We start from the raw sequence: 27791 nt of genomic DNA, 5'->3' as shown, positions 1-27791 counted from the left end.
GGGCGGCGGCCGCCGGGTCGGGGGCGGGTCCTCCGGCCGGCGGGGGCGCTGTGGTGCGCGGGCGGAGGGGCCGGCGCCGGGCGGCGGCGGGGTGGGAGGAGCCGCAGGGCCCGCAGGGAGCGGCCGAGGCGGCGGCTCCTCCTCTCCAGCCATGGGTGAGCGGCGGCCGCGGCGCCCGGGGAGCGGGGCTGGGCTGGGCGGGGGGCGCCGGGGTCGGCGGAGGGGGAGAAGGGGGCTGGCGGCGGCCTCCGCCCCTCAGTCCCGTCGCCGGTAGCGGCTGGGAGCAGCCCGGCAAAATGTCCGCTGCGGCGGCAGCGGGGCGGGGGGCGGCCTCCGGCCCCGCCGTCTGTCAGGCGGTGCGGCGCCCGGGCGCTGGCGGCTCCCCTAACCTCCTTCCCTGCGGCTGGGAGGGAGGTCAGGGAGATGGGGCGGTGTGCCGGGGGGGGCCGTGCCTTGGGGAGGCTGGGGGTTTGTGCTGGTGACTTGTTTGCTGCTGGGAGATATAGGGAGACCTTGTGCAGTGTGGTTTTGTGGTGGTTTTCTTTCTTTTTTTTGTTTTTTCTTACACAAATACTGTTTACAGTAAGGGTTCGGCTGGTAGAGGAACGCTGTCTCTTGCTAGTCAGGCTCTGGCGATGTCAGGGCCACCGGCAAATAGTCCCCTTGGGGTGAGAAGAGCCCTTCATGGCTCATCTTGCCCACAAATGTATAGTCCACCCCATCCGATCCCTGAGCTGCAGTTACTAGAAAACATGCTACGTGAATTTCTCAATCTTTTTTCTTTTTTAAGAAGCAAGCAAAGAAAAATGGCTATATGCAGGTAGACCAAGCTTCAGAACAGACCGAAAATGCATTTCTGCCTCAGAAAAAAAAGGCAAGAGGGCTGACAATGAAAGGGACAGTAGAGGTGGAATTCTCTCTGTGGGGAGGATCAGCTCCAAAAGTCAAAATGAGGTCACCTGAAAAAGGAATTTGTAAGATGCCTTTGGGGAAATAATACCTAGGGAGGGAGAGCTATCCACCTGAAGCCACCTGAATATGGCTTTTTCTACAATAACATTAGTATTTAGTACTGTCAATAGCAACCTAATAAGAAAGCAGGAGGTCTGATGTGAGTTCTGCCAGCAGAAATGCTCCTGTTGTTGCAAGCCTCCATCTCTTCCAGGCTAGTGCTGCCCTCGGTAGGGTTGGTTCAGTCCCTGGTGGCAAACTAGTGAGCTGTGACTGCTAACTAACTGGGTAAATTTTTGCCAGAGCGCTGTTGCTAATTGTCTGCTGTGTCTTCTGCTGTCTCTTAATGTTTTCTGTTGAAGTGCTGGTAAACTGAGAGAATATAAAAGTGCTTTTTAAGGTTATCTTGGGCACATCATCCCAGTCTTTTTTTTTTTTTTTTTCTAGAAAACTGAGATAGTTTATATTGTGTGGTAGTAGGGTAATGTGATATTTGACAGACAGTTAGGAATACAGAAAATTAGAAAGTAATTTTCTAAGTTTACCTAAATACCTAAAACCGTGGTATGCAAGAAATGAGACAAATCATTTCATTGCTGTTTGAGGAACTGAGAAAGTGTCCATCTGTTAGAATGATGTGGGGTTTTTGGTTTTAATGTATACAGTTCTTTGTGCTTTCTCATATGCAAAGAGATCAGGTCATACACCAATACTCAAATTTGCAAAGGAAGCAGCTCATGTTTTTTTCTCAGATGCAAATCTGTATAGATATTTTGACATCTGTGACTCAGGGTCTTAAAAAGATGATTTGTATTCTTCGTTTGGTTTTTACTTCATGTGTTAGAGTTAATTGCAGGAAACAGTAAATCATCAACTTTTTTTGCTTCTTTCCAAGTTACTTTGATCATGGTGAATAAACAGAGGGTTGTTTTGTCTCTGTTTCAGTTTGTCAAAACAGAGGGTGGCCTGAATGTTTTAACTGCTTCATTACAAATGAAAATAAACTAAGAATCTCCTGAACACTCTGGTTTCAGTTAGCAGGAGCTCTAAGAAGAGGAACCTTGTCCATTCTGTCAGATTAAGATGATTTTAAAGAGCTACGGGTTTTTTACTGACGAGATTTAATCCCAGAATGTGTTTTTGTAGTTTGCATTTTGTAAAACTACCCAAAACATTTTTAAGTTAAAACAAAACCTTAGGTTCTTAACCTTTCATCTGTAGAAAACATTTTTTTAGCTATATGAGAAACTGATGTAATATGTAATATTTTCCGGAAACTGCACCAGGTTTACTGGCTGAGACTACGTACAGCCTACAGAGGAAAGCATGTGGATTTGTCACTGTGAAATTAAGACTACAGTGGAAAGTGATTATATATAAGAAGTATGATGTCTGTTTCTGTAGGTAGACTATAATACACCAAATAGATACTTACATTAATAGGAATGCTGCTTTGATCTCATGGTAAGGGCAGTCATTGCTGAGCTTTTGAGTGCGGCATGGATGCCTGTGTTAATTTACAGTTACCGACTGCTTCCGAGATGTACTGAGATAACACGGTGCCTGAGAACTGACATGTCCGGCCTCATTTTTTCATTCTCCTGTTAAACCAATGTAAGATCCGTAAGGGTGTTTGTTGGAGTGGGTGCTTTTCTATAACATGGTGGTTTATAGCATTTACTAAATTATTCCTTTGAGTATATCTAGATTAAGATAAATTTTTCTTTGAACAAAGTGGCCATGAAGGATTTTATTATTTTGCATCTCCTCTAAAACGTGAACCATAACTTTTTTTTTTTTTTTGCTGTATTATCTTAGCTGTAAAGGACCCTACAGCCGTAGAAAGAGCAAATTTACTGAACATGGCTAAATTGAGTATCAAAGGACTCATTGAATCTGCTTTGAGCTTTGGCCGCACTCTGGATTCTGACTACCCACCTTTGCAGCAGTTCTTTGTTGTCATGGAGCACTGCCTGAAGCATGGCCTTAAAGGTGTGGTAATTGCTCTAGCTGCATATTTCTTATTCCAAACATGCTAATTTTCCTCCTTTCTTTCTTGAACGAGGTAAAATCAAAGTGTGTTATGTTGCTTTAAGAAGTGAAGAAAATTTGTAAACTGTCACCTTTTATAATTAATAGTGTCATCATTAATACTTCGCAACATGTATTTCCACATTTACCAACTTTTTCTTTTGTATACTGTGTATTGTAAGTGGTCCAGGGATTACCACAATGGGATGTATGTGTGTAGCTTGTATTTTTAGATAGTTTTTTGTATTATTTTGTTCTAGCACAGCAGTTTTATGTAATTCCGAAGTAAAATAATTCTGAAGATGACTTTGGATACTGGTGAACTGACCAGCATTGCAGTTATCTGTTCTCTGGAAGTCTAGGCTCAGCAGTTAACCAGCTGTTTTGAAGGAAGCTACTCCAGTAATTTAAATTAATTCCGTTACTTAATTTTTCTTTTCCTAGTAAGAAAATCCTTTCTAAGTTACAATAAAACCATCTGGGGTCCTCTGGAACTTGTGGAGAAATTATATCCAGAAGCTGAGGAAATAGCGGCAAGCGTCAGAGATTTGCCTGGCCTTAAGTAAGTACTATTGGTAAAATACAGCAGGAAAATAAAGGATCTGATTGAGAATCTACAGATGTCTCGTGATTTCATTTGGCATTAAACAACCTTTGAACAGCTAGCACATGATATTAGGGGAGAGCACAGGTGAATCTTGTTAGCTTTTCATCTTCTGCACAAAACAGCTCAAAAAGTAGTATTTTTATGTTCTTTTCTGATGTTCCTGGGGGAAAAGTCTTCTGAGTAGTGGAAAAAAATGGTGCAAAAAGGAATAGGTTGTGTATCAGTCTGCGGTCTAGAACCACAGCAAACACATGAGTCTAGTCATCAGAGGCTGTATAAAAAAAAAAAGGTAACATACTGAAGAGGAAATTATTCGGCAGCTGTTCAGGTGCTTGTGTGTAGCATCCTTCTCAAATGTAAATTTATGCTGCGAACTAAAATCTCCTCCCATTCCTCTGTACTCTGCTTTTGTATTTAGCTTTATAATTGGTCATACGTTAAATTCCAAAAGGGTTGTGATTGGTATATGGCAGCATAAGGGTTATAATTTATAGCTTTAGACCTTATGTAAAGCACATAGGTATATAAATTATTATTTACTCTCGTATGGGACCAGATGAAATAATACTCTTTGCCAGGTATGTTACACTCTTCCTATCCTGTGTGGGTTTTTTGGGTTTTTTTTGTTTGTTTTGGTTTGTTTTTTTTTTTTGCATTTATGTGCTTACCACTTCTAAATGTGCAAGCACTAGAAGAGGAGGATCTAAAGGTTAATTTGATGGATACTAATGTTTGCCAGTTACATACTTTTTCATCTTTTTTTAATTGTCTTTCTAAGATACCAGTGAATTTGTAAACAGGTATGAGTTAAAGCTAGAATTTGGTACGCGTTGTGTAGACCACGATTGGGAAAGCAAGCTTGCGTGATGAGTTGTAATGGACATTCTGTTACTTTTCTGACAATTCCTCTGAAGACTTGATAAGCAAGTCGCAGAAGGGAGCCTGAATTGTTGCAGACTTTTTACTTCAGCTAGAAAGAGGACTTCCAAGATTTATCTTTTCAGGCACTGTCAGATTAAGAAGAAGATGTATATAGGAAAACAGCATCACCATTAAAAACTCTTTCCATGCTGCAAGCTGTGTGAAGACAAAGCACAGTGAAATACAACAGCATGTAGAGTGTTGCATGTGTTCATTCTCTGAGCAAAACAGTGAATTTTACTGTCAGGCTCTTGTGCTCTCTCTATTCCTGTTCTTTCCAGGGTCTGCTCCCAAGCCCAGCTGAGTTGATGAAAATTTTTCTGATATTAACCCAAAGCTTGGAGTCAAAGCCTAGACATTATAGCTTCCTGAACTGCATTGCTCAACCAATAGTTTAAACTATTCTTTCAAAAATACCAATTGCTGTACCAATCGGCTGATAAGATGTTTAAGACAGTGAATTAATTGATATGTTGTTGATTTCATAGAATCATGGAATAGTTTGTGTTGGAAGGGACCTTTAAAGGTCATCTAGTCCAACGTCACTTGGGACTATTTGTCTTCATGCTCTTTTTTTTCAGAACGCCGCTGGGCCGTGCCCGGGCCTGGTTACGTTTAGCACTAATGCAGAAGAAAATGGCCGACTATCTTCGCTGTTTAATCATTCAGAGAGATCTTCTCAGGTAAACAATTAAGTTGATTTTGTTTATAATTGATTTTCAGAGGTTTAGTCTCCTGGAAAAAAACAACTTTTTCTATTTGCTAGTTTTTAATGTATCCTTAGCGTGGCAATGTGTAGCTTCTGGCCTCTGGGCTGATTTTTTCCAGTCTTCAGGGTAGAGGGACCAACCACCACTTGCCTCATCAAGCTTGAGGGCCAGATGATGGGTGAAGAGGTGTTTCCTCCCCATCATGTAGGGGGCTCTTCTGCAGTGTTCCTGACTGTTCTTTCATAGGTGAGGGTGATGGGGAAGGGCTCCCGCTGCATTGCTGCATGGTGCAGAATATGGACTAGAAACCTCTGGAGAGGAGACAGATTCACCCCCTGCATAGTTTCCTGCAGAGCCACCATTGCATGGAGGATGATTACCTTGAACTTTCCTTTCACAGTCCTAAAACTGGCATTGCTCTCTTCTAGTATAACTTCTTCTGATGGGGTAGTTGAAGCACAAAGGGAGAAAAACCTTGTTGTCTTAATTTTAAGTTCTATAACCTATACATAGTTTTAAGACTTTTCTTGCATGCCTAGATAATGCTGGTGTGGCAGGATGACACTGGTGTTCAACGCTATGGACTTTTCCGTCGAAAGCACCATATGCTTCACAGAGTCTAAAACTTTATTTAAAAAATGCAAAGAGGAGGAAATAAATGTTGGTATTCTGTTTTTTAGTGGAGTGTTTTTCTTTTAAAAATCTTTTTAGTATTTCATCCCTTTCTGTTTTCTTCTCTTACTGATTTAATCTCTTACTTGGCTGCTTTAATTTCAAACATGTGTTCATTAAAATCCAGACCTTTTTTCACACAAGGTAAATTTTTTACCATTCTTCCTTTGCATTCACTAGTGTTTCTGAACAACATAAGAATTGTTTGACTCAACATGGACAAACATCCATCTACTGCAGTATTCTATTCAAAAGTAACTAATAGCAAGTGAAGAGTTTTGTCCAAATAAGTCTTGTCCCCCAGATTTGCCAGCCCTCCAGCAGCTTGTGGCTTAGATGTCTGGAGCCAAGGGTAGTATCTTTGCTTGCAATAGCCTCTGAGACAAACCATGCACTTTCAATTTTTAAATATTTATGAGGTGAATGTATGGGCAGACACAGTTCATCTTTAAAGATGTTGGAGTGAGGCTAAAATAAGAGAAACAATTCAGATTTAGATGGCACTTGTTAGGAATTTATTGCATATAAATATACTGAATATACCAATAAGATGCAATTTTCTTCTTTAACAGTGAATTTTATGAGTATCATGCACTAATGATGGAGGAAGAAGGAGCGGTTATTGTTGGGCTATTAGTTGGGTTAAATGTGATAGACGCTAACCTGTGTGTGAAGGGAGAAGACTTAGATTCACAAGTAAGTCATTACAGGTAAAGTAATGTATGTGCAATCCATAAGACTTTTATGTACAGTGAATTTTGTTACTATGGAGTTATGACCTGTTAGATATCTTACTAGAGACTGTTTAGTGTGTGATCCAGCTCCTGGATCAGTGGGGGCTGTTGCATTAAGCTCAGTATCAGTTGGGTCAGACCTTTAGATAGTGATAATTGTCAGAGTGCAAGGGTAAAGTTTTATGCTTTGTCATCAAATGGATGCAATATTAGCAATGCAGAGTTCTTTCCATCTTAATTGGGTAAGTTGTCCTTTTTCTTTGCGGGAAAAGTATATTTCCATGATCTCTTTATCCCATTCTGTTCATTTATTGTTGTTCTGGAACGTAATAGGAAAGTTTCAAGCACCCGAAACAGAAACTTGCTTTGCATAGTGTGTAATAAAAGACCTTGTAAGAGGGTGACTGCTTTCAGTCTGCAAAACAAGACTTAGAATTCTTCTTCCTTTGCGAAGTGCTTTGACTTTGAACTCTGATCTTTTCCAAGAAAATCTTGACCAATTCTTTTTAAAGCATGTATAAATAAACATAGGCTGTGTTCAGTCATGATTGGTTTTGCCCAGCTTCTTTGCGGAAAAAAATCGTAATAGTTTAAGTGATTATTTACTGTATTTCAGCATATATTTGTGGAAAAAGCAATTTCTATGGCAAAGAACGTGAATCATAGGCCTAACCTGTCTTCAGTTGTTTATTCTAGTTACTATCTAATGTTTTAGGCATTGATCTTGCATACCAGGAGATACCATATTGAAAGGTCTGTAATTATAGAAGACTTATCAACATGCTTTTCTTAGTATTGAGAATGATACGTGTGTATTATAAACCACAAAATCTATTGCTAGCTTTATGTTTGTTATCTAAGTCACTTGGTGGCTTTGATGTATGAGGGGACATAAAACTTGATTTGAGAAGTTAGTAGTGGCTGTCCAGATGACATTTTAGGGTGATTCTGTTTGTGAAGAGTAGTGTAAATAAGGCACCTTCTCAGAGAAGCCAGGAGAAGCAAGTTGTATTGAGCAGAAAGAGAAACTTCTGAAGGATGATGGAAGTCGCATCCAGAAGCGTAATTTTGGTGTATTAGAAGAATGTTATTCAGTGGAGAAATGTGTGCATGCACACAGGAAGAATTAAAACAAGGTAATTTTTATAGAGATAATATTTTACTTGTTTATAGAGGTAGTGTTTTGCTTTAATAAGCAAAATATATTTTTTAAAAAGCTTTTGGAGGAGAGACTTTTCAGAAAAGATACGGAAAGAACGAGTAAAAGACCATCATAGGAAACTGACAGGAAAGCATTGTACAAACCAAGGAAACGACAGACTTAGCAAGTTGCTTGTATTCAAAAGCTAAAGGGAGCTCAAGAAGGAAGCAGTAGGTCAGAGAAATCAAAATACTTTTGTGAAGAGGCTGCTAGACACCAAAAAGGAAGGGTTTGGGGAAAGCAAATGTGATTAAATACTTTTGTTAGAGGTTCATGAGTAGAGTTGGAAGCATAACTCATGGTAATGTTATTTATAGTATATATGATTAAATTACAATTGAATAGAAAATAAATTAATTAGATTCAGATTTAGAAGGTTTAAAAAAAGAATGCAGTTGAGTTGGCATACCTGGGAATCAGCAAGTGTGGAGAGGTAGCATTATTTGGCAAGGAATGTTGAAAAGCTAAACACGGAGGAAACATCAGTCTGGGAGATGTGCTGTGATAGGAAATAACGTGAAACACTAAAGACAAATTATGACAAGTCTGCTCCATCAGTGGTAGGGCTGAGTAGTATCTGGTAATTCCCCAAATGAAAGTCGTCTTGTAAGGTCTCGGCTAAGCTCAGTCAGAGGTAAGAAGTCATCTTTTCTTTGGGATTTGATACCTGACACGTTGTTAATTTTGTTCAAAGGTAAGACTACACCTTAAAAAAAAAAAAAAAACAACAAACCAAACTTGTTTAAAATGTTATGGTTCAGTTTTCTGAGCTTCTGGCTGAAACTTGACCAGTCTTAAAAAAAGCTGATGTAACTGAGGTTTTAGTAATTATGTAGATACAAGACCGTGAATATCAACAGCAGTTGCTTGTATGATGTGAAACTGTGTACATTTGCTTTCCCCTAGGTTGGGGTGATCGATTTCTCTATGTATTTAAAGAGTGATGATGACATCGGGGGTAAGGAAAGGTATGTCCTCACCAAATACCTCAGATTTTGCATGTTAACAAATGATTTCTTGACCAGTGCCCTGTTCTTTGTAGAAATAAGTCAGATTCCCTAAAGTTTTCTGATCTTGCAGTGTTGAGAAAAATTGTATGCTAGGTTGTTCTGTATTACTAGTTAGCTGGACAAATATTTGCACTCTGAAGCAAACCTCAGCAGCATCACCTGCTTTACCTGATGGACAGTATTGGAGGATTGCAAGGTGGCAGTGAAAAAAAAAGAAGCTGCAACCCTTTAAGCCCTTAGCTTGGGATTTAGTCAGTATTTCAAAGAACCAGGGTTACAGCGCAGTAAATAAATATCCTTTTTCTTTTGAGACTGTATATGTTGTTATGTTTCATGTAGAGAAATTGTTTGCAGTTAAAGCATTGAGTTTTTTGGTCTCACTGATGTCACAACATGTAAGTTATTGACTTCACGATTGTGAGATGAAGTTGCTTCCTTTCTTTTAAAAAAGCACAACTAAGATGGATTTTTGCATATGTTAGGTAGATATGTATATTTTCAGTACATAGGTCACTACATCATTCTGTTAAAGCTAATTTTGTTATGTGCTTGCTTTAGAAATGTACAGATTGCTGCAATTTTGGACCAAAAGAATTATGTTGAAGAACTGAACAGACAACTGAAGTAAGTATGCCTTTGAAGTAAGCATAGAAGTCCAGGCTTACAGCTAAAACACCTCTAATTCTTTTTGTACCACAACTTGGTGAAAGAGAACTTCAGAGAAAGGGGTGCAAATTCTTCATGTTTAGACTGAGGATGTAGTGAAGTTGAAAAGGATACACTCTTCTGGAGAGAGTCAGGATGTCTCAGTTTTCGTGCTTTCGTTTTTCACAGTCAGAACCTTTATTCTTCAAAGAAATAAAAAACAGCAGGTCAAAACCGATCAAGGTCCTCACGATTCGTAACTTCACAGGGATGAAAAGCTGGATCTGGATTATAACTGCATTCTGTTTAACAGTTTTCAAAAAGTATTATTGAGTGTTCTGGGTGAATACGCATGTTTTTGTTACTTTGCCTTTCATAATATTTTGGATTGTAGCTTTAATGCCTACGACCAAAACTGAATAGGTTCATTGCTTGCTGGAAACTAATTATACAGTGTAGGTTGTGGTTCCTGTAAAAACAGTTTTCAGGAGAGCAGCGTTTCCCCCTTACTTTGCTGGATGGAGCAAACCTAGTCCACCACTGTATTTGTTACTGGACAAATAGAGGAATAATGATTATAATTCTCTGAGGAGTATTGTACAAAATTAAACAGTGCAAGGGGCTAAAAAAGGAAAAAAAAACAAACAACAAACCCACAAAGAACTACTTCTGTAGAATCTGTAGTATAGCTGATCTTCTTAATCCCTTTTTGAAATGTAATCACATTTTTTCATTTTTAATGCTAGTCATCTTGATCATTAGTTACTATATGGCTACTGTTGGCGTAAAGACGTTCTGATTTGAAATTGTGTCAGTCACTGAGCAGAAGCCTTCAACAGGACACAGTAACTGAATGCGTTAAATATGAGCAAAATGAAAGTAAGTTAAGGAGGAGAAAAGAGCTATCACAATTAAGAATAGTGGTGTTTGTGTGATGATAGAATATGTCCCTGTACACTGGTTTATGCATGGAATTACTTGCAAACCAGTGGTTCAACAACTCTCCTCATTTATTTCAGGTCAGCTGTTTGTTTCCACACATCCTAGAACGTATTAATCTCCTTGCCTTGCCCTTCTTATTGCACTGATAACTTCTGAGGACACCACAGTAGAAATACGTGGAAAAGTAAATGATGTTACAGAATAGGGGTTTTCTGTGTGTAAAGTGCAGTCTAAAAAATGTGCGTACAGCAGAAATGGGCAATCGGGTAATGGAGGAGGCCTGGATGTAGTTCGATAAGATAAAAAAACCACAAAGTAATAAAAGGGAAAAAAATCTGATGAGACTTAGAAATGCAGTCAAGAAGCATCAAGAAATCTCAAAAAATGCAGGAAAGCAATTAATTTTATAAAAGAAATGGATTTTGGAGGAAGAGAACCTGGAGAACATTTTTCATTCTGTGGGGGAGGGGGGGAAAAACCTCAAGAAGATTGCAAACTCTCTTTTAAGTGAACTGATTAAGCATTTGGATACATTATAGTTGTGAGGATAAAGGAAAGGGAGAAATGTAAAGTTACTCCTATCCAGGAGTTTAAATGTCAGGGATGACGTTGGGAGTTGGAAAGAAGTGTATAAACATTCAGTGAAGGAGACTAATTTTCTTATATTCAGGAGAAACTCAAATAATGGGAGCAGACCTTTTGGCGCTTAACCAATAATCGTTGTACCTGACATTGAAGCATTTGAGCTTGGTTGAATAAGTGTTGATGTGATTTTGAATAATTTTTTTTCTTTTTCTCTTTCAGTAGCACAGTTAGCAGTCTACATGCAAGAGTTGATTCGCTAGAGAAATCAAACACTAAACTGATCGAAGAGGTATTATTTTTTTTAGTAATATATAATAGATATTATTTACTCTCAAATGCTAGTTTTATAAGTATACTTAAATTATTTTAGTCTACATGAGGTTTGTATGACATGTTCGGATACCTTTATTTTGGCTTGAAGAAAAGATACAGTAGCTGTAGGGATTTGAAGTCGGCTTGGCTGGGTAGCATGCAGCATTGGTAAATTAATTCTGTAGGACATTGCAATTTCCCACTTTGAACAAAAACAGGAAAGAAGCCTTTCTTAATGCCAGCTGTCAGTCTGATTTTGTGCAGATGACTAGTCTGTAATGGATAACACCAGTTGCTACAAAGAGACAGAAAGTAGTTCAGCAAGCAGTTTTTGTTATTGTTCTCAGCTTTAGCCAAAGGATTGTTTCTTGCTTGTTTACCATGTGCTTATATACAGTTTTTAGACTTACCTAGCTCTGGTTTTGTATTTACATTTTATATTTTCGGTTATCTTTGATGCGTGGCTAAATTACAATATATTTAGCTATATAAGAGAAAGGATAATCTATCTTTTTTTATCCAGGCTGCTTGAGAAATAGTTAATGAAGTGGAAAATTTAAGTGTCTGCATTCAGCTGTGGAAGGGGTAGCTGGCTAACTCTGGGTATTAATGTATCCAGATAGAGGGAAGACATTTATTTTAAAAATGATTTTATTTTGATCAGCTGGCTTATAATTCTGACATTAAGGTATATATTGTAGGGCCCAGCTATAATGTTTTCTCTTCTGTAAATATGTTTTCTTTTCATCTGGGAGAGGTTTTCTTATGTAAATTGCTCCCTATGATATATTAAGATGTCCAAAAAAAGAGCAAAACTAGATATATTTGAATCCAAACGGAAAGAAAAAATTTAGGGTGAAGAAAGGGAATTGAGGGTCTTGCAGTCATAATGAAGCAATGAAAAGAAAGCGTATTCTTTACCAGACATGAAATAATGAAGTATCTTGAATAGGCATGCTGTTGTGTAATGAAAGTGACTCGTTACTAAAACCAGGAGCTTTATGTTTCCTTTAAAAGGAATTAAACTTCTGTTTGGTAGACTACAAGAATAGGGCAAAGAATGTCATGGGTTTGCATTCATCAGAACATTTTTTCTTTATTTCCACTCACAAAAGTGGTCACACTGCTTTTCCGTTTTTTTTTTCTTTTTTTTTTTTCCCCCAGTTAGCGATAGCCAAAAACAATATAATTAAACTTCAGGAAGAAAACCATCAATTAAGGAGTGAAAATACCCTTATTTTAATGAAAACACAGCATCACCTGGAGGTATGTTAGGTTTTTTTACTATATTTAAGATAGTAATGTCATGTGTCATTTGAATGTTCTTACATTGCAAGTTGAAGCCAGCAGTAGCTGGGCCAAATCTAAAACAGCTTTTATTAGGGAAAAAAATGTTAGATCTGGGAAGCTATATAATGGCATAAACATCTAATTATAGCACACAAGGTTGTTTTAAACCATATGTAAATTTTGTAGCATTTTTCCTAGTATTCTATTTTTCTTCCCTTTTTCCTTTTTTTGTTAAATTGTAAGCTAAATTATCTGAAGCAGTATTATCTGAAAATCTTGTCGGAATAGTGCATGTTTTAGTAGGCAAAATTCTGTTGGCTGTCTATTCTGACTTACCTCGTTACGTGAAATGTCATTTGGAGTAATTGCCTATATAATTGGTGAACTTTCTTTAAGCTGTGATCTGTAGATCCTTGGGTAACTTCCTGTATATGTTTTGCAGGATAATTGGTAAAAGCACAGATTAAGCAGGTGTTTGGATTGCTCGGTATTGAAACAGATGTGTAATAGAGTGACTTACTGGAGGAGGACTGTACTGCAGTAGAGATGTTTCTTTTGCTAGATTTACTCAATTCTCATTCTAAAACCGATGACCACATAGCAGAAACAGCTCTTTCCCTGTTTGTACTGTGCTTGGAGAATGTATTTTTAAGCTTTTTTTATTCCCCTACAAGTGTTAAATTTATGCTATTAACTGCTGAACTTGTGATGAAGAAAGATAGATTCTTTCTATCTTTGTAGGCAACTAAAGTGGATGTTGAAGCAGAACTTCAGACATACAAGCACTCCAGGCAGGGTTTAGATGAAATGTACAATGAAGCACGTAGACAGCTTCGAGAAGAATCACAACTTCGACAAGTAAGTATTCTTTTCTAGAATTACACAGCACTTCTATAAAAGATTATGCTTGAGAAGAATCAGTATATAAGTATTTCTAGTTTGGCTTTTGCTTATCTTAGGTACTGCTTTTAGTTGACTTTAATCACCTTTTCCCTGACCACCTGTAATAGAATCATAGAATGTGTCGGGTTGGAAGGGACCTCTAAAGGTCATCTAGTCCAACCCTCCTGCAGTGAGCAGGGACATCTTCAACTAGATCAGGTTGCTCAGAGCCTCATGAAACCTGTCCTTGAATGTCTCCAGGGATGGGGCCTCCACCACCTCTCTGGGCAGCCTGGGCCAGTGTCTCACCACCCTCATTGTAAAGAACTTCTTCCTAATGCCTAATCTAAACCTGCCCTGCTCTAGTTTAAAGCCATTGTGCCTCGTCCTATCGCTACACGCCCTTGCAAACAGTCCCTCCCCAGCTTTCCTGTAGGCCCCCTTCAGGGACTGGAAGGCTGCTCTAAGGTCTCCCTGGAGCCTTCTCTTCTCCAGGCTGAACAACCTCAACTCTCTCCGCCTGTCTTCACAGCAGAAGTGCTCCAGCCCTTGGATCATCTTGGCCCTCCTCTGGACCCGCTCCAACAGGTCCATGTCCTTCTTGTGCTGAGGGCTCCAGAGCTGGACACAGTACAAAAAAGTTTCTTTTTTTTTTAACAGAGCGATCAATACATCAGTATTTCTGTAGCAATGTTGCTAAAGCATAGTAAAGAAAATACATTTTCTTTGAGAAATTTTTAGGTAAGTTGTTAGCAATACTGTATCTCTGTATGTAGGCTAAACCTTTCTTGTGAAAATAGAATCCTTTAGTTCTATTTTTGTAATTAGTATTTAGGCAACTCTTCGTGCAACACTGGCAGGGTAATTTCTTATAATGTGAGTTGTCTTCTCCCAAAGTTTAAAAAAAAACAAAAAAGCATCACTAAGTACATGAGAGTGTAATGTTTATGTAGTGGATAATTTGCAGAGTTAGAGGGACAGAATTTCTGAAGTGGTGAAATAGGTGGTGCTGCAGCTCTGTTAGAGTTAGCTTTTGTCTTTCTCAAAACAGATAACGTGTTGCATAATTATTAAAGAGTCTGTGCTGGGTTGTGTTCGTGTTTTACAGGATATGGAGAATGAGCTGGTGGTTCAAGTTAGTATGAAACATGAGATAGAACTTGCCATGAAGTTGCTGGAGAAGGACATCCATGAGAAGCAGGATACCCTCATAGGCCTTCGACAGCAGCTTGATGAAGTTAAAGCAATTAACATGGAAATGTACCAAAAGCTGCAGGTAAAGGAACAATGTGCTGTTAAACTGATGAAATGGCTTTGATAGGAGTGAGAGAGATGCGTTACCATTTTGTTTAGTTAAATACTGCTGTTTCCTTGATTTTTAGTTTCTCTCCGCTTCTTAGGTCAGCTTGTTGTTTTGGAACAGTACTGATGCAAGCACGATTTCACACAAAGCAGTTCTCAAGGCAGTCGCTTAATGTTAGTGGGTTTATAGAAGAAAAGAACATGAGAATAAGATCATGGCCTAATAACATGCTGTGTGGAATACAGAGAGTAATAGTCTATCTAGTGATAATGACACTTTTTGGCCTGTTTTGTATAAAAAAACCCGAGAACATAGGCACGTAGTGAGGGGTTAAAGCAGAGATTTGAACTTTCTTTGAAAGTAAGGAAAGGCATTTGGAAAACAAGGTTATGTTAAATGGTAGAAGTTAATTACAATTTTTTGGTTTTTGTTTAACAAATTAAGAAAATCTGTAACAATGCAATGCTTCTTTGGGAAAATATGGGTCTCAGAGATCCAACATGCAGTTAACAAATGACCAAACACCAGGGAAGTTCAGCAGTGAATTGTTTATGCAGAACATAAATTTGATTTGTGGAATAAATTATCAAAACCAGCACAATAAATCAGTCAAATCTGTGGCAGAATAAGGGGGAAAATATTAGAATGCTGCAGAGAGATAATTGAGATGACGGACAAAGGATGCTACTTTTTCCCCTGCAGTTGTGAGGAAACTTGACCAGAGGAAGAAAAATATAAGCGGAGCTGGAAAGAAAAATAAGAAGAGAATGTTCTTCGGTATGTTAGGATCTGTAGGGTTTTCTTTTCCTTTTAAAGCTGTACTTCTGAGGACTGTGGGTAACACTGTTTTCACTTAATGGCATCTAGACCCACTTCCTGGGCACAGTAGAACAGTTTAGTCATGCCCCATCTCTGCTGTTTAGGGCCCGGTTGATAGCATTGATCTGTATAGCAAGGATAACGCTCTATCTTTTATTTAGATCGTCAGGCTGCGGTTGTAACAGCTCTGCAGGCAATCAAAATTGTGAAATGTGCTAGTAAAATTCTTAAAAGATTTTTAGGCGCCTGTGGTAGTTTGCTAAGAGTTGGAGAACATTAGGGATTTCCAGGACCAGGCATCTTAGTTCTTTACTGGTAAGGTTCTGATGGACTGCTTAAAAAGATCAGTGAATTTAAGTTGACTTGCAAACTAAGAAAGGAAAACAAAATCAAAAATATATACTTATCAAATAGCATCTACACTTGCAAAGTACAAAACTACAGATTTCCTACGCATAACATTGTAAGTACTGTCAACTACAGTTTTTAGATGGGAATGTTTAAAAAGAATCAAAACCTGAAGCCATTTTAACGTTTTTCCCTTCAGATATTGAAGAAACCCCCCCATGAGGTAACAGTGTAATGTGTATCTACTTCAGTTTAATCTTTTTTGTAATACAGGTTTCTGAAGATGCTATGAAAGAAAAGAATGAAATAATTGGTCGATTAGAGGATAAGACCAATCAAATTAATGCAACTATGAAACAACTAGAACAAAGGTACAGGCCCATCTTTGTTTTTCTTCAGTCATTTCTCCATCCCCTTACATTTTACTGCATTCCTACACAGTTGCCACTGAAATGTAACTTTCAACTAGAAAATTTACAAAGAACCTTTCTGAAACTTTAACTAGTGCTTTACTGTTTGATTTACACTTATTTTAAATAGAAACTTAATCTTTCATTTTTCTTCCTCCACCATCTTTCTTCTGGTCCTAGGGTTTTGTGCTGATACCAAAAGTTGTTCTTTCAGCTGTTTCAAAATTCTGATTCGTTATTGCCTCTCTTTTTTTTTTCCCCACAAGAATGAAATGCAATAGAAACCAAAGCATTAATCTTGCTTATACTTAAGCATGTGCTTAATATAAACATTTAATGCCTTCATGGATCACTGTATTTGCTGAAGCTCTTAAAATTGTTGCCCGTTGTTTTGGAAGTACCATTATTTTCCATGACATAATGAGCTTTTACACTGAAAGGTTGAAAAGTGAAAGACTAAAATTCCAATACATGAATTTACATTATGGTTAGACTGCATGTATTGCATAATATTAAAATGTGATTCATATGTTTTAATTTAGTGGCCTATAGGCAACATTGATCTTTTTAATTGTAAAATATAACATATCCATAAGCCCTGTCATGTTGGTGTTTGACATGTCTTTTTTTTTTTCATTTAAATCTGATTATGAAAAACATGGTTATGTATTAAAAAAATAGTGACATGAATATTCTTTTATTGACATCCTTTTTTCCTCTTTTTTCTTTTTCTTTTTATCCTTTATCCCAATTTTTGTTTTTACTATTTTGTTGCCTTCATCTGTCCTTGATTTTTGTTCACTGCATTCATGAAGTGACAAAGATCTGTTAACTCAAACTAGGACTATTGCAATGTCATTCGTCAAATGTGCCAGCAATGAAGCTCAGCACCAGTATAAACTTGTCAAAGATATATCATTCTGAAAGCTCCTTCAGATCTGTTGTGTTTAAATGATTACTGATAAAATACACCTTAAGAATTTTAAAATTACAATTTTAAATATAAAGTGGTATTAGAAATCCTGCACTGTAACTGATCGTAGCTGGGTTCTATTTTGTTTTCTGAAAGAACATCATCTCCGATCTCACTTTACCCCTCTTAAAAAAAAAAAAAAAAAAAGAAAAAACCAACTAAATTATTGCACTATTATTAAGCAAATGTAAGCTAGTTTTCTAATGCTATTTAATCACTTCTTAATTGTCAAACAAAGTTTATTTTAAAAGGTTAGCTATCTTTACTTTGACTGTACTTTTTTATGACATTCGTTTCTGATCTTGTGGCTTTTCCTATTCTTTATGGTACCAATAGATTTAAAAAGTAGCCCTCCTGATTAGTATTTCCCTTCTCCCCTGCTTATTTCTTTCACTTTTAGGCTGAATTTATCCCCAAAGCATGCTCTCCGCTGGGTTTTTGGCTTGTAACTAGCATTGTTTTCTTAAACAGCATGACAGGAGTCTGGGGGAATGGGGGTTGAATGCTATGTCAGAACAATATATGTAAAAAAAGAGGGTGGTGTCAACATATATGTTCAGTATGTACAGTGGAAGAATTACAGGGTTTGGGGATAAACCAGCTAAAGCACAATTCCATTTTGCTGATGTGATACGGGGTGAAATATTTTCACGGAGTGAAGATGTGTTTGGAGCCTGGACCTGGATGGGGCTCCAGACAGGGAGGGAGGGCAGCGTGTGCTTGAGCAAATTTTATAGCTGTGAGTCCTGCCTAGAACAGCAGCACCATGATGGCTACAGTGGAAGCTGTAGTGATAAACAGGATTTACATTCAGGGCCCAGATCCGGAACTTGTCTAACTCGTTTGTCAGCTAAGGATCTTGCCTGTCTGTGGCTTTGTCTAGGCTGTAATCATAACCTGTGGTTTTGCCCAACCCATTTTTTCCCCTTTTCCCTCCCTCCACCCATCATTAGGCAGTCTTTACAACTCATATTTCTGCCATGTGTTGCTGCTTGCCTGCGCTGCACAAATAAGAGAATTTTAGCTGCTGGCTGCCCTTGATGTGCTTCCCACTGTTTGCTCTGAGGCGTGGAGGGGAATTTGGCTGGGAGAAGAATCTTAGGGTCTTTCAGCAGAAGAGGAGTTTGCGCAAGTGGAGGCAGGACGCAGTAATACAGAAAGGGTTTCTACTCCGTGATTATGTATTACCTTATTCCTTGGTTTGGAATCAGAAAGAGCCTTTAACATGGGTTGGCTACTAAAAAAGAAAAAGAAATATCTCCCATCCTCAACGAAAAAACAAACCAAAAACACTGAATAAAACAACAAGTAAACCATAGCAGAAGTGGGAGCGTTAACCATCTCACGGTCATCTATGCAAACAAGTATCTGCCTCAGCATCATCTGAATCACAAATCCTGCTGCAGACTCAGTCCCGCTTAGCATTTGTCTGAATTGCAGTGGTGCAGTTAGCCTTGGGACTACTCTAGAGGATGGTGCTGTAGCCTGGGTTGGCTAGCATGTTTCTTGGGTAGCAAGCTCCCTGCCTACCTTGGTTGTGGAAACTACGCTGCGGTTTAATGTGTGATTTAGGGAGGGTTTTAACTTGCTTTTTGTGTTACTGTCTCGCGTAGCTTCATTCAGCTTCTTTTGCCCAGTGAGTTGACCGTGCTTTTTCACAGTATTCTCCGTTCCATACATGTTTTGGCCCTCTGTGCACTATCATTGCAAATGTGACTGGGAACGTGCTTAAAACAACTGCTATAGTTGAATGAGATGCTACACACTTTATAAGGTAGTTTAATTCCAGTCTTTTTTTCACTTGTTTACTGACAGCTTTTGAAAACTCCTGCTGCTGCAACTTCATCAGTAGAAGCACAAATGTAGACATATTGCTGACTTAATTTCTTTTTAGCTGACACTGGGAGTTGTGAGTTACTCTGCATTCAGCTAGCTGCTGGGAAACGAGAAATCAAGCACAGGGAGTATCACAGATTTCTCCCACTGCTTACCCGAGAGGCCCTTGAAACAGTTTTGTTAAACGTGACGCAGCAGGTGGGGACATTCAGTGGTATTTTACAGGCTCTTTTGCTCTCCTGCCTTTTCATCAAGACAGGTGTAGCCATGATAACAGCACAAGTTCCATTTTAGTACCTTCGCTTTTGTTACTTTCCGTCCATCTTTTTTTTGGACTGAAGAGGTGACCAAGCAGAGAGGAACCCCAGTGAACTAATGGATTCCAAGGGGAGTGCTAGCTGAAGCAGAAACAAACCCCTGGAATTCAGAAAGGAAAGACTGAATTAAAAAAAAACCCAAATCACTCACTTCTTGATTAATGGCTTTAATTTATTTTGTCTATAGTATGGAGCTATTTTAACCAGTGTAAGAATGCATTATTTTTAATACAGATTATTTAAATTAATTTCATAATATGATGTAGTTGAGGTAGTTCTGTAAATGTAGTGGGACCTGTCGGGGTGTGTCTTGTTGTATTAGGCTAGTTAAGTTTTTTGCTGTCTGATTGCAATGCTCTGTATTCAGCCTTACGCCTGAATTGTTTTGAGCTGCTTTTGCACAACACATGCTCTGCCCTGTCTTAATGGGTAATTAGTACAAGCCAAGCACTTTTACGGGATTTATTTTAAAAGCAAACAAAAAAAAGCTTCCAAAAATAACACATGAACATATGCTAAAGGAAAAAAAAAAAGCATTAAGGTATATGCTTCAATTCTAAAATATGTATCATCATGCTTTGGCATCTGTTATTCATGAGCATAAAATAAAACAGTGATTACTTACAGCGATTGCTCTCTTACTGTAAAAAAACCAGGAGCTAGTTCTCTAGGCATTGTATGGATTTCTCGTTTGAGTTTGTGAGTTTCCCCCCAAACTTTGTTTTTATTTAGAAATGTTTCTATTTCCCCATTTTTCTTTTATTTGTCTTCTTCACCCTCTACACCCTAGTTCTAGCTTCAGTTTTACCCAAAGTTGATTTGAATTACACCAGATTGCAGCAAGCAGAGAAGGCTCAAACGGAGGCTGAGGCTGAGGATGAGAAACTTAAACAGGAATATGTGAATAAATCTGAAAGTCTGCAGAAAGAATTCTCCCAGAAGGAGAAACAGCTGTAAGTATATCATTCCTGTTTGGAAAAATCTACATCAGTAAACATTCTACATTGCAGTATGCCCTGTGTCTTGGTACAGGCTGGTTGTCGATAGAATGTAAATACCCAAGATCTTTGTTAGGTACTGGCAAGGTGGAAGGAAATATGCCATTCCAAGAAGGTCAAGCTACCTTTGGGTGCCTCTAAAATGCTGTGCAGCTTGAAAGGAGGGGAAGAACAGCGTTATTTTTTCTCTAAATGTGCCAGCTTAATTCACAAGGAAATGGTCATAAATGGGGGAAAATACATAGTGTAGTAGTAGTAGTAATACACACTTTTAACAAAACCCACAAGTATGTAGTAGTATAAACTTAAACAGAAATGGCATAAGAATAGTTTAATTAATCAGGCTTATGGATAAGGTCGAAGTGGTTTAACTTACCACTGTGCAGGAAATAAAAAATAAAAATCCGCTGGAATAATAAATACTAAAAAGTAATATAAAAGCCAAGCCTCTACCCTTTCCCCTGTTAAATGCTTCAGTACTGATTTAAGTAAATATGTAATGTAAAAAGCTCCCTGTAAGGGCAGGCGTTTTCCCTGTTTGGAAAGTTAACAAGTAAATTATTTAAGGCACTGCAAATCTGCAGCACAACAAGGATTGGGGCTTAAAAATTAGTGGTTTCCAATCCAATTATTAGCCCACCCTGCTGCCCACCATCTCCTACAACTCTGAATGTTAATAAACTTGTTTAACTGTCATGACAAATGTTCACTTTACTACCACAGTCATCTTTGCAGATTTTGGCAAAAGAACAGTTCAGATCCCAGCCTTAGAATTCTGCAATTCTGAAACCTCAAGGTCATGTTCACTTCTGATCTTTTCCAGCCAGATGCTGAGGTAGTGTCCCAAAATGTAAGTCTTTCCTTTAAAAATGGTTTTGGTTTTAAAACAGGAAAATTAACGTGGATACAGGTTTTCCATCAAAAAAACCTTGCATGACTACTCTCAGATTTTTTCCTCTTTTACTGTGTTGGCACAATTTAGATCTAGAAGGTTGAGCAGCGTGCTTCCATCCTTTGGTTTCTCTGGAACATTCTAAACACCAACTCTTCTGCGAAACTGATAGTGAAATTCCAGCTAGAGTGAATCTTCCATCAGAGTGGCCCTAATTCCTTTAGCTGGACTCCAGTTAAACTAATAAAATCCTTCTTTATGTTGAACCTCACTTATGTAGGGAAGCTCAATAAAAATAGTAATTTAAAGTCCCTCCTCCTTTATTTTCAATTCTGTTCAAAATGCCGTAAACCTTAGTAGTCTAAAATAGAAGATTCACATCTAAGGGTGTAATATTAAATAACTTTGATGAGCACCAGAGATACGTGCAGTCATTGTCTGCATCACCGGTGGCAGCGTGGTTGGATGGTTGGTTGGTTTTATTTTGCAAACAAGCTGTGTAAGGTTAAGGGGGTTTTCCCTTATGCATGTTTTAAAAATACTTTAGAATTTTGTGGTTAATCTTCTCTTGCTCATTTATTGCAAAGGTCAGCTCTTCAAAATGATGCCGTATTCTTGGTCCTTTAAATATGTTTCTTTTTAAAACTATTTTTCTAAGTGACAGTGTTTTGTTTTATTTGTTAAGCTGATGTGTAAAATATTATGATATTGATATGTTATTTCTGTTTTAGAAAATGTGTAAGTTGATCATTTGTTTATTATGTATATTGCACCCAGAAATAAACTCATTTTTTATTTTTTAGAAATGATACTGTTGTGCACAGTGATTGTTGTTTTTTTTTGTTTTGCATATTCTAGGCTTCAGCTGGAAACAGATTTGAAGATAGAAAAAGAGTGGCGGCAAACCTTAGAGGATGATCTTCAAAAGGAGAAGGAAACTGTATCTCATCTGAGAATAGAGACCCAAGAAATAATTAACCTCAAAAAAGTAAATTCTGCAGTAAAACTTGACTAGTAATTTAGAAATTGGCTGCAAAGTTAATTATGGATTTAAGCATGGTATTTTTAAGAATTTCTGGAAGTAGATAAGAAAGATTAGATTAATGTATTCTCGCAAATAGATTAAGAAAAAAATGGGATTTTACTCTCCATTTAGTCCTCAGGTCAGAACTCAGTGGTTTGAATAAGGAAAAACGAAATCCTCGTTTTCCTTTCTCAGTCGTATTGAAGGCTCCATCTTCTCATCGTAGGCCAGAAAGCGTTTCAGCTTCTGTCTGACTTGGTCTACATGGCCATATAGTGGTGTTGCTCTCTGCAATCAGTCAGTTTTATTTTCTTCCTGGAGAGAAGTGCAGAAACAAAAATGCTTCGTCTCTTGGGGTCTGAGAATGTTTAATCCTGAGTTGCTGCTGTGTTCAAGTTGGATTTGGGAATCTTAATAGAGAGTGTAATGGATCATTTCTTCACTTGGCTTTCTCAGTAGGACCAGCTTTGGGTAGTAGCAGTTTTCTAGGCAGTAGGCAAATACAATTTTGAGAATAATTTCAGTTTATTGGTTTTTTTCTTTTTTTTTGGTTTAAGGAGTTCCTTAAACTTCAGGAAAAGAACAAGCAACTGAAAAGGGTATGTCAAGACCAAGAAGCCGCTCTCCAAGAACTGGCGTCCAAGCTGAGCGAGTAATTTCTTATATTCATGATAATGATTATTTTTGTCATATAGACTTGAATTAAGAAAAATAATAGGATGGTGGGCATGTGAATTAGACTGTATATGGTGATATTACCTAGGCAGTTATCAAAAAGAAATATGTTCAGTTAGGTCAGGTCTGTTTATTTTTGGTTTTGGTTGGTGGGCTAGCTGTCAACTCCTGGGTAATTGCAGTGCTCTAAACAGAAAATCCTAGTTTAAAAGGGCCTGGGGGAATTACGGGTTGTTTCGCATTGAAAACAGTTGGCTGGTTTGCGTGTTGTGGTATTCCCAAAGAAGAACCCAAGTAGAAGGTAACAGCTCTGGCTCCATCAGGACAGCGCTTATCTTTTTGCAAGGATGCGTGCTCATGGATTCCGTTCTTTGAGGAGATGTAGGACAATCCTAGGCTGTTGTTATAAAGTCTGTAGAGGATGTAAGGCCCTTCAGACTGTAATGAGCAAACAAGCTCCGAGCACAGCTCTTATCATTATTGTTATATGTTGTTAAAGTTTCATTAATGCTCTCTTGTCTTCTAAGTAGGTTTGCTGTGACTAATGTGGATTTCCGTGCCCTGTAGAATAACTTCGTGCACGTACTGTGACTCAGCCCATTCTGAGTGGGTTGGCACTGGATGGCTGTGGGGAGGCTGGTTTCCCCATAATGACATCGTGTGGTCGTGTTCACGTCCAGAAGTTTAAATTCTGGTTTTGTACCAACGCTGTGCGCTAGCTTTAGGTATTTGGTACAAATTTCCCTTATCCACAGAACCCCAAGCAAATTTAGAGCTGTTGAAAGGATTCTGAGCTCTTTGGAGAGAGCTTGTCTTTGTCCAGTGCTCAGTACAGCAGGGCGTGACGTTGATCGCATCTCCTGGATGCTGCTGTAATGTAAAATACTAACTTAAAGTTCACCTATAACTTTTAAACTTATTAGACTGTAACTGACGATATAGAAGTTTGAAATAGCATTATCTTATTTTTTAGGTCAAAGCTGAAAATAGAAGATATAAAAGAAGCAAACAAAGCCTTGCAGGTTAGTAGTATTTGGAGGAAAGAAAACCTTTTTTTTTTTTTGACTGTTCCTTTTGAAATATTTTGTAAGCGTCAATGAGAAGACTTCTCTCCAACAGCAGCTATTCAGAGGAAACTTGTTGTATGACTTCCTCCAGTGGGAGAGAACCCCTGTAGCCTCAGGGGAAAAAGATACTCAGTTGCTTTTGATTTTTCTTGTTTGATGTACAGCTATGCGTTTTGATGCTTTTCTTGCGCTGGTGCATCCTTCTATATTTTGCAGAGTTTATCTGGGACAGAATATGTTGCCAACTGATCTTAAATTATGTGCTACTTCTCAGTGATCAATAAATATTTAATTACCCTAGGAATTAAATGAACTTGTAGCACCAAACTTGATGAAATATGATCTTTAATGTCAAGAGGTTTGGAACTTTCTTAAGAGTTATGCCGGGAGCACTTGAGAGCAGAGGTTGTGTCTGCACGTGTTTGATCACATGGTGTGTCCCCTTGCGTATTATTTCAGTCCAAGTAAATTTCCAATTTTCTCTTTCCAAAAGGAAGGTAGAACTTTAGCAGAATTTCTTCCAATTTGTTTACATGTGCGCGAAGTGGTTTTGTTGAGCGGATTCCTGGTTTAGACAGAAGGAAATTAACTGTTCTTCACACTGCCCTGGTTTTTTTGCTTCCCTGCATCTTGGGGACTGTTCCTATGCGTTGGGCAGGGAAACAGGCTTCAGCTCCAAGACATGGATACCCTCTGCTTTTCCCAGCTCAGCCATTGACCAGCTTTACTACCTCACGCATATTCTCTTTGCACCTATTCCTGCTCTGTCTTGTCTCGTAAGGTTTTGCAGTGTTTTGGAGCAGATTTGTACTGCTTTAGAGTGTCTTTGCGACATTTTGCTGGTCTCAGGGCATTGAGCAATTCAAGCAGTAAATGTACTGCTATTGATTTGTCTTGTCCACTGGAAATCAAAGTTTAACTTCATCAGATATATATAGTTACGATATTTTTTTTCTCCAGGGCCAGGTTTGGTTGAAGGACAAAGAGGCTACACATTGCAAGTTATGTGAAAAGGAATTTTCTCTTTCCAAAAGGAAGGTAAAACTTTTAACAAAATTTCTTCCAACGTGTTTACGTGTATTATGAGAAAAACATTAATTATCTTAGAGGTGCGGCATGAAGTGTCAACGCTCAGACGAACGCGTAGTTATTTTTGAGATGTCTTTTCTAGTACTTTGATATGTACAATGCAGCTGGGGCGTCATTTCAAAAGAAACACTGTCTTTTGGTGAAGTGCCACAAAGGAACCTACCTCAAATTATTCATCCTACTTCGTGAAATCAGCATCTCCAGTGCTTCTCAGCTCTGGCGCTGTTAAAATCTGACACAAGGAAGTCTTTTTATGGCATTTTTTTATACAATAGACAAAGCAATTACGAGCTTATTGACATTTAAAGTAAAATGTGATGTCAATTTCCGTGCTTTATTAATGTGTGCAGGAATTTTTGTTTTACCTTTTTATGTTAAATCTCAATTAGCTGCCTCACACAGAATTATCCAGTCTCTTGAATATCATTGCTTATATTATATTTTTATATAGCAGAGCGTGTTCTTAATCCAGGGATTGAACAAAATCTGTAAAACATATACATACATAGAAATAAAAATATGCGGTCCTGGACAGACCATCTATCTATCTATGATGCAACCTTAGGATTGCGTCATAGGTTGGGATTTAGATTAATTATTTTTTGAAGACTGATTCCGTGCTCAGACCAAAGAAGTGGAAGGAATCGCATTTCAGACTGCTCTGTGTATATTGTTTACTGGTATCCAATTACCAAGTATATTTCCATTGTAAATTTTAATTTTTTTTCTCCTTTTTCCCCCCTTTATTTAGCATCATTGTAGAAACTGTGGTGAGATCTTCTGTAATGCCTGTTCCGACAATGAACTGCCTCTGCCTTCTTCACCAAAGCCTGTTCGGGTCTGTGATTCCTGCCATGCAATACTTATACAGAGGTGCTCTTCTAATGTGCCATAAGATTATTTTACAAGATGTTTATTACCTTTTGGTATTTAGCTAATCCTGTAAAGAAAGTGCAGCACTATTTCCAGAATTTCAGGTAAGCAGTCTAGAGTTGCGTTTTCAAGGTGTGGTGGAGGAGTTACTTGGCTGCTTCCTGTTGAAACAGATAGAGAACACGGGACCCAAAGACAGAACATGCACGTGTTAAGAATACGGATGACAGTACTCGTGTAACAAATGGCTCCGAAGCTCTTTTGGAGAACGCAGGGCAGTTTATGGAGGAGACTCAGTGTTACCCAGTATTTGATGAGTAACTTTGTCGTGATGATGATCTTGAAAGATGACGCACTTACCTGCTTCTACAGACTAGTCTGCAGCAAGTCCAACCTAATTGTGCTGCAGAACGTGCCTGCGATATGCTGTTGTGAAGCAAACCTCTGTGGTAGCTAGTTTTAAATTGTATTTTAAAAAAGTAACGCAATTAATGCAGTGGTCCAGTAAGTTGTTGCCCAATACCGTATTTGTTTACTTCCCCTCAATTATGAAGATTTGATACGCCCAAGGATATTGCAGTGACAACTCTGTAGCCAGAGGCGTAAGGGGAGCTGTTGTCAGACAGGTAACAAACGGTGCCTCGAGGCACTGCGTGAAGGAAGGTGAATTTTGCTGAATGATTTTTTTTTTTTAATTAGCTATTAATTTGACATATCTGTGTTTCCCTTAAAAGGGATGGCCATCACAAAATTTTTGCCTCACATTGTCTGTAACCTTGAACAAGCGTCTGCATTATTTTTATGGAAGTCCTGCTTTTGAGCTTGTAGGAGTAGTCACTGTACAGCTCTAGAAGCAGAGGGAGTCTGCCACCAAAAGAGACTAGGGTTAAATACTGGGCACCGCGTCCCTCCTGTGTTGGACAGGAAGATTCTTCCTTATTTTGTTGTCATCTTTCTCAGACTTTCAGAGTTGTTTCCTAAGCTTTTTTTTTTCCCCAAGCACTTTTGAGTACATCTAGGTCTGACCACTCTTCGCACTGATATTCTGTGGTAACTCCTGATGGAATGTAAATCCTTACTCTTCCCGTAGGCAAATACAAATACATCCGTTGATAAATTGTCCTCGCTTCCATGTCACTGCACCGGCACTGATCTCCCCTCTTGTCTTTAGCTGCTCACACGATGGGCTCCAGCCCTGCGATCTCCACGTGCTGGTGGGCAGAGCTGTTGGCCTGGTGCTTTCTCCAGCCGGGGGCTTGGAATGAGCTTCCTAACGGGAGAAGGGAGGCTTTGAAACTGGTCTTTTAATTGTTCTTGCGCTTCGTTTAGCTTAGTGTTGTCCTTTGAGGGTAGGTGTTTAGTTCATGTTCTAAAAGCTCATAGAGCTGTTCTTTTGACCACCTCAGTGTAGTTGCTTATGTAGCTTTTGTAAAGAGAAATGTTTTTAAAATCACCTGATGTAACTTTTTTGTAAAATACAAAACACATCTTGTAAATCTGTAAATAGCTTTTGGAAAAAAAATAAATTTAATTGATCTGCAACTTAGCTGTGGGAATAATGTCACTTTATTTAAATTTGTAGTTCAGAGTATTTTGAGTATTTTATTGTGACTTGTCCAAGTTGCTGAGAAAGCCTTCGCATACGTTGAGTGGGGGGCGACCCTGCTAATGGCG

The 27791-nt window shown here is 38.4% G+C and overlaps 1 protein-coding gene across 9 annotated transcripts; it reads left to right on the top strand.

The window, feature by feature from the left end:
* Positions 1 to 70: 70 nt before the first annotated feature.
* RUFY2 (RUN and FYVE domain containing 2) lies at positions 71 to 27663 on the top strand. Of its 9 annotated transcripts, XM_063337983.1 has the most exons (19): positions 463 to 1239; positions 2475 to 2565; positions 2770 to 2943; positions 3427 to 3544; positions 5092 to 5193; positions 6465 to 6588; positions 8734 to 8795; positions 9396 to 9461; positions 11229 to 11298; positions 12486 to 12587; positions 13353 to 13469; positions 14602 to 14769; positions 16237 to 16334; positions 20333 to 20452; positions 22248 to 22377; positions 22971 to 23065; positions 24062 to 24110; positions 25116 to 25193; positions 25996 to 27663. In XM_063337983.1, exons 3-19 carry the CDS (start codon positions 2814 to 2816, stop codon positions 26137 to 26139), a joined length of 1773 nt encoding a protein of 590 aa, XP_063194053.1. In that variant the 5' UTR covers positions 463 to 1239; positions 2475 to 2565; positions 2770 to 2813; the 3' UTR covers positions 26140 to 27663. The 9 variants fall into 9 exon arrangements, 4 of the variants coding, with proteins under 4 accessions (XP_063194051.1, XP_063194050.1, XP_063194053.1 ...); XR_010071523.1 differs by lacking the exons at positions 463 to 1239; positions 2475 to 2565 and adding an exon at positions 71 to 155 and having other exon boundaries at positions 23656 to 24110; positions 25996 to 26015; XR_010071526.1 differs by lacking the exons at positions 463 to 1239; positions 2475 to 2565 and adding an exon at positions 71 to 155 and having other exon boundaries at positions 23619 to 24110; positions 25996 to 26015.
* Positions 27664 to 27791: the final 128 nt, after the last annotated feature.

This window comes from Chroicocephalus ridibundus, chromosome 6, assembly GCF_963924245.1.
Source record: "Chroicocephalus ridibundus chromosome 6, bChrRid1.1, whole genome shotgun sequence".
NCBI classification, from domain to species: domain Eukaryota; kingdom Metazoa; phylum Chordata; class Aves; order Charadriiformes; family Laridae; genus Chroicocephalus; species Chroicocephalus ridibundus.
This window is presented reverse-complemented; position numbering and strand designations above follow the sequence as displayed.

Excerpts from the sequence above, each read along its gene's own strand:
- RUFY2 (XM_063337980.1), top strand. Across the intron at positions 6,589-8,733 it reads GAGAAGACTTAGATTCACAA|GTTGGGGTGATCGATTTCTC; the intron begins GTAAGTCATTAC and ends GCTTTCCCCTAG. Across the intron at positions 25,194-25,995 it reads TTTCTCTTTCCAAAAGGAAG|CATCATTGTAGAAACTGTGG; the intron begins GTAAAACTTTTA and ends CCCTTTATTTAG.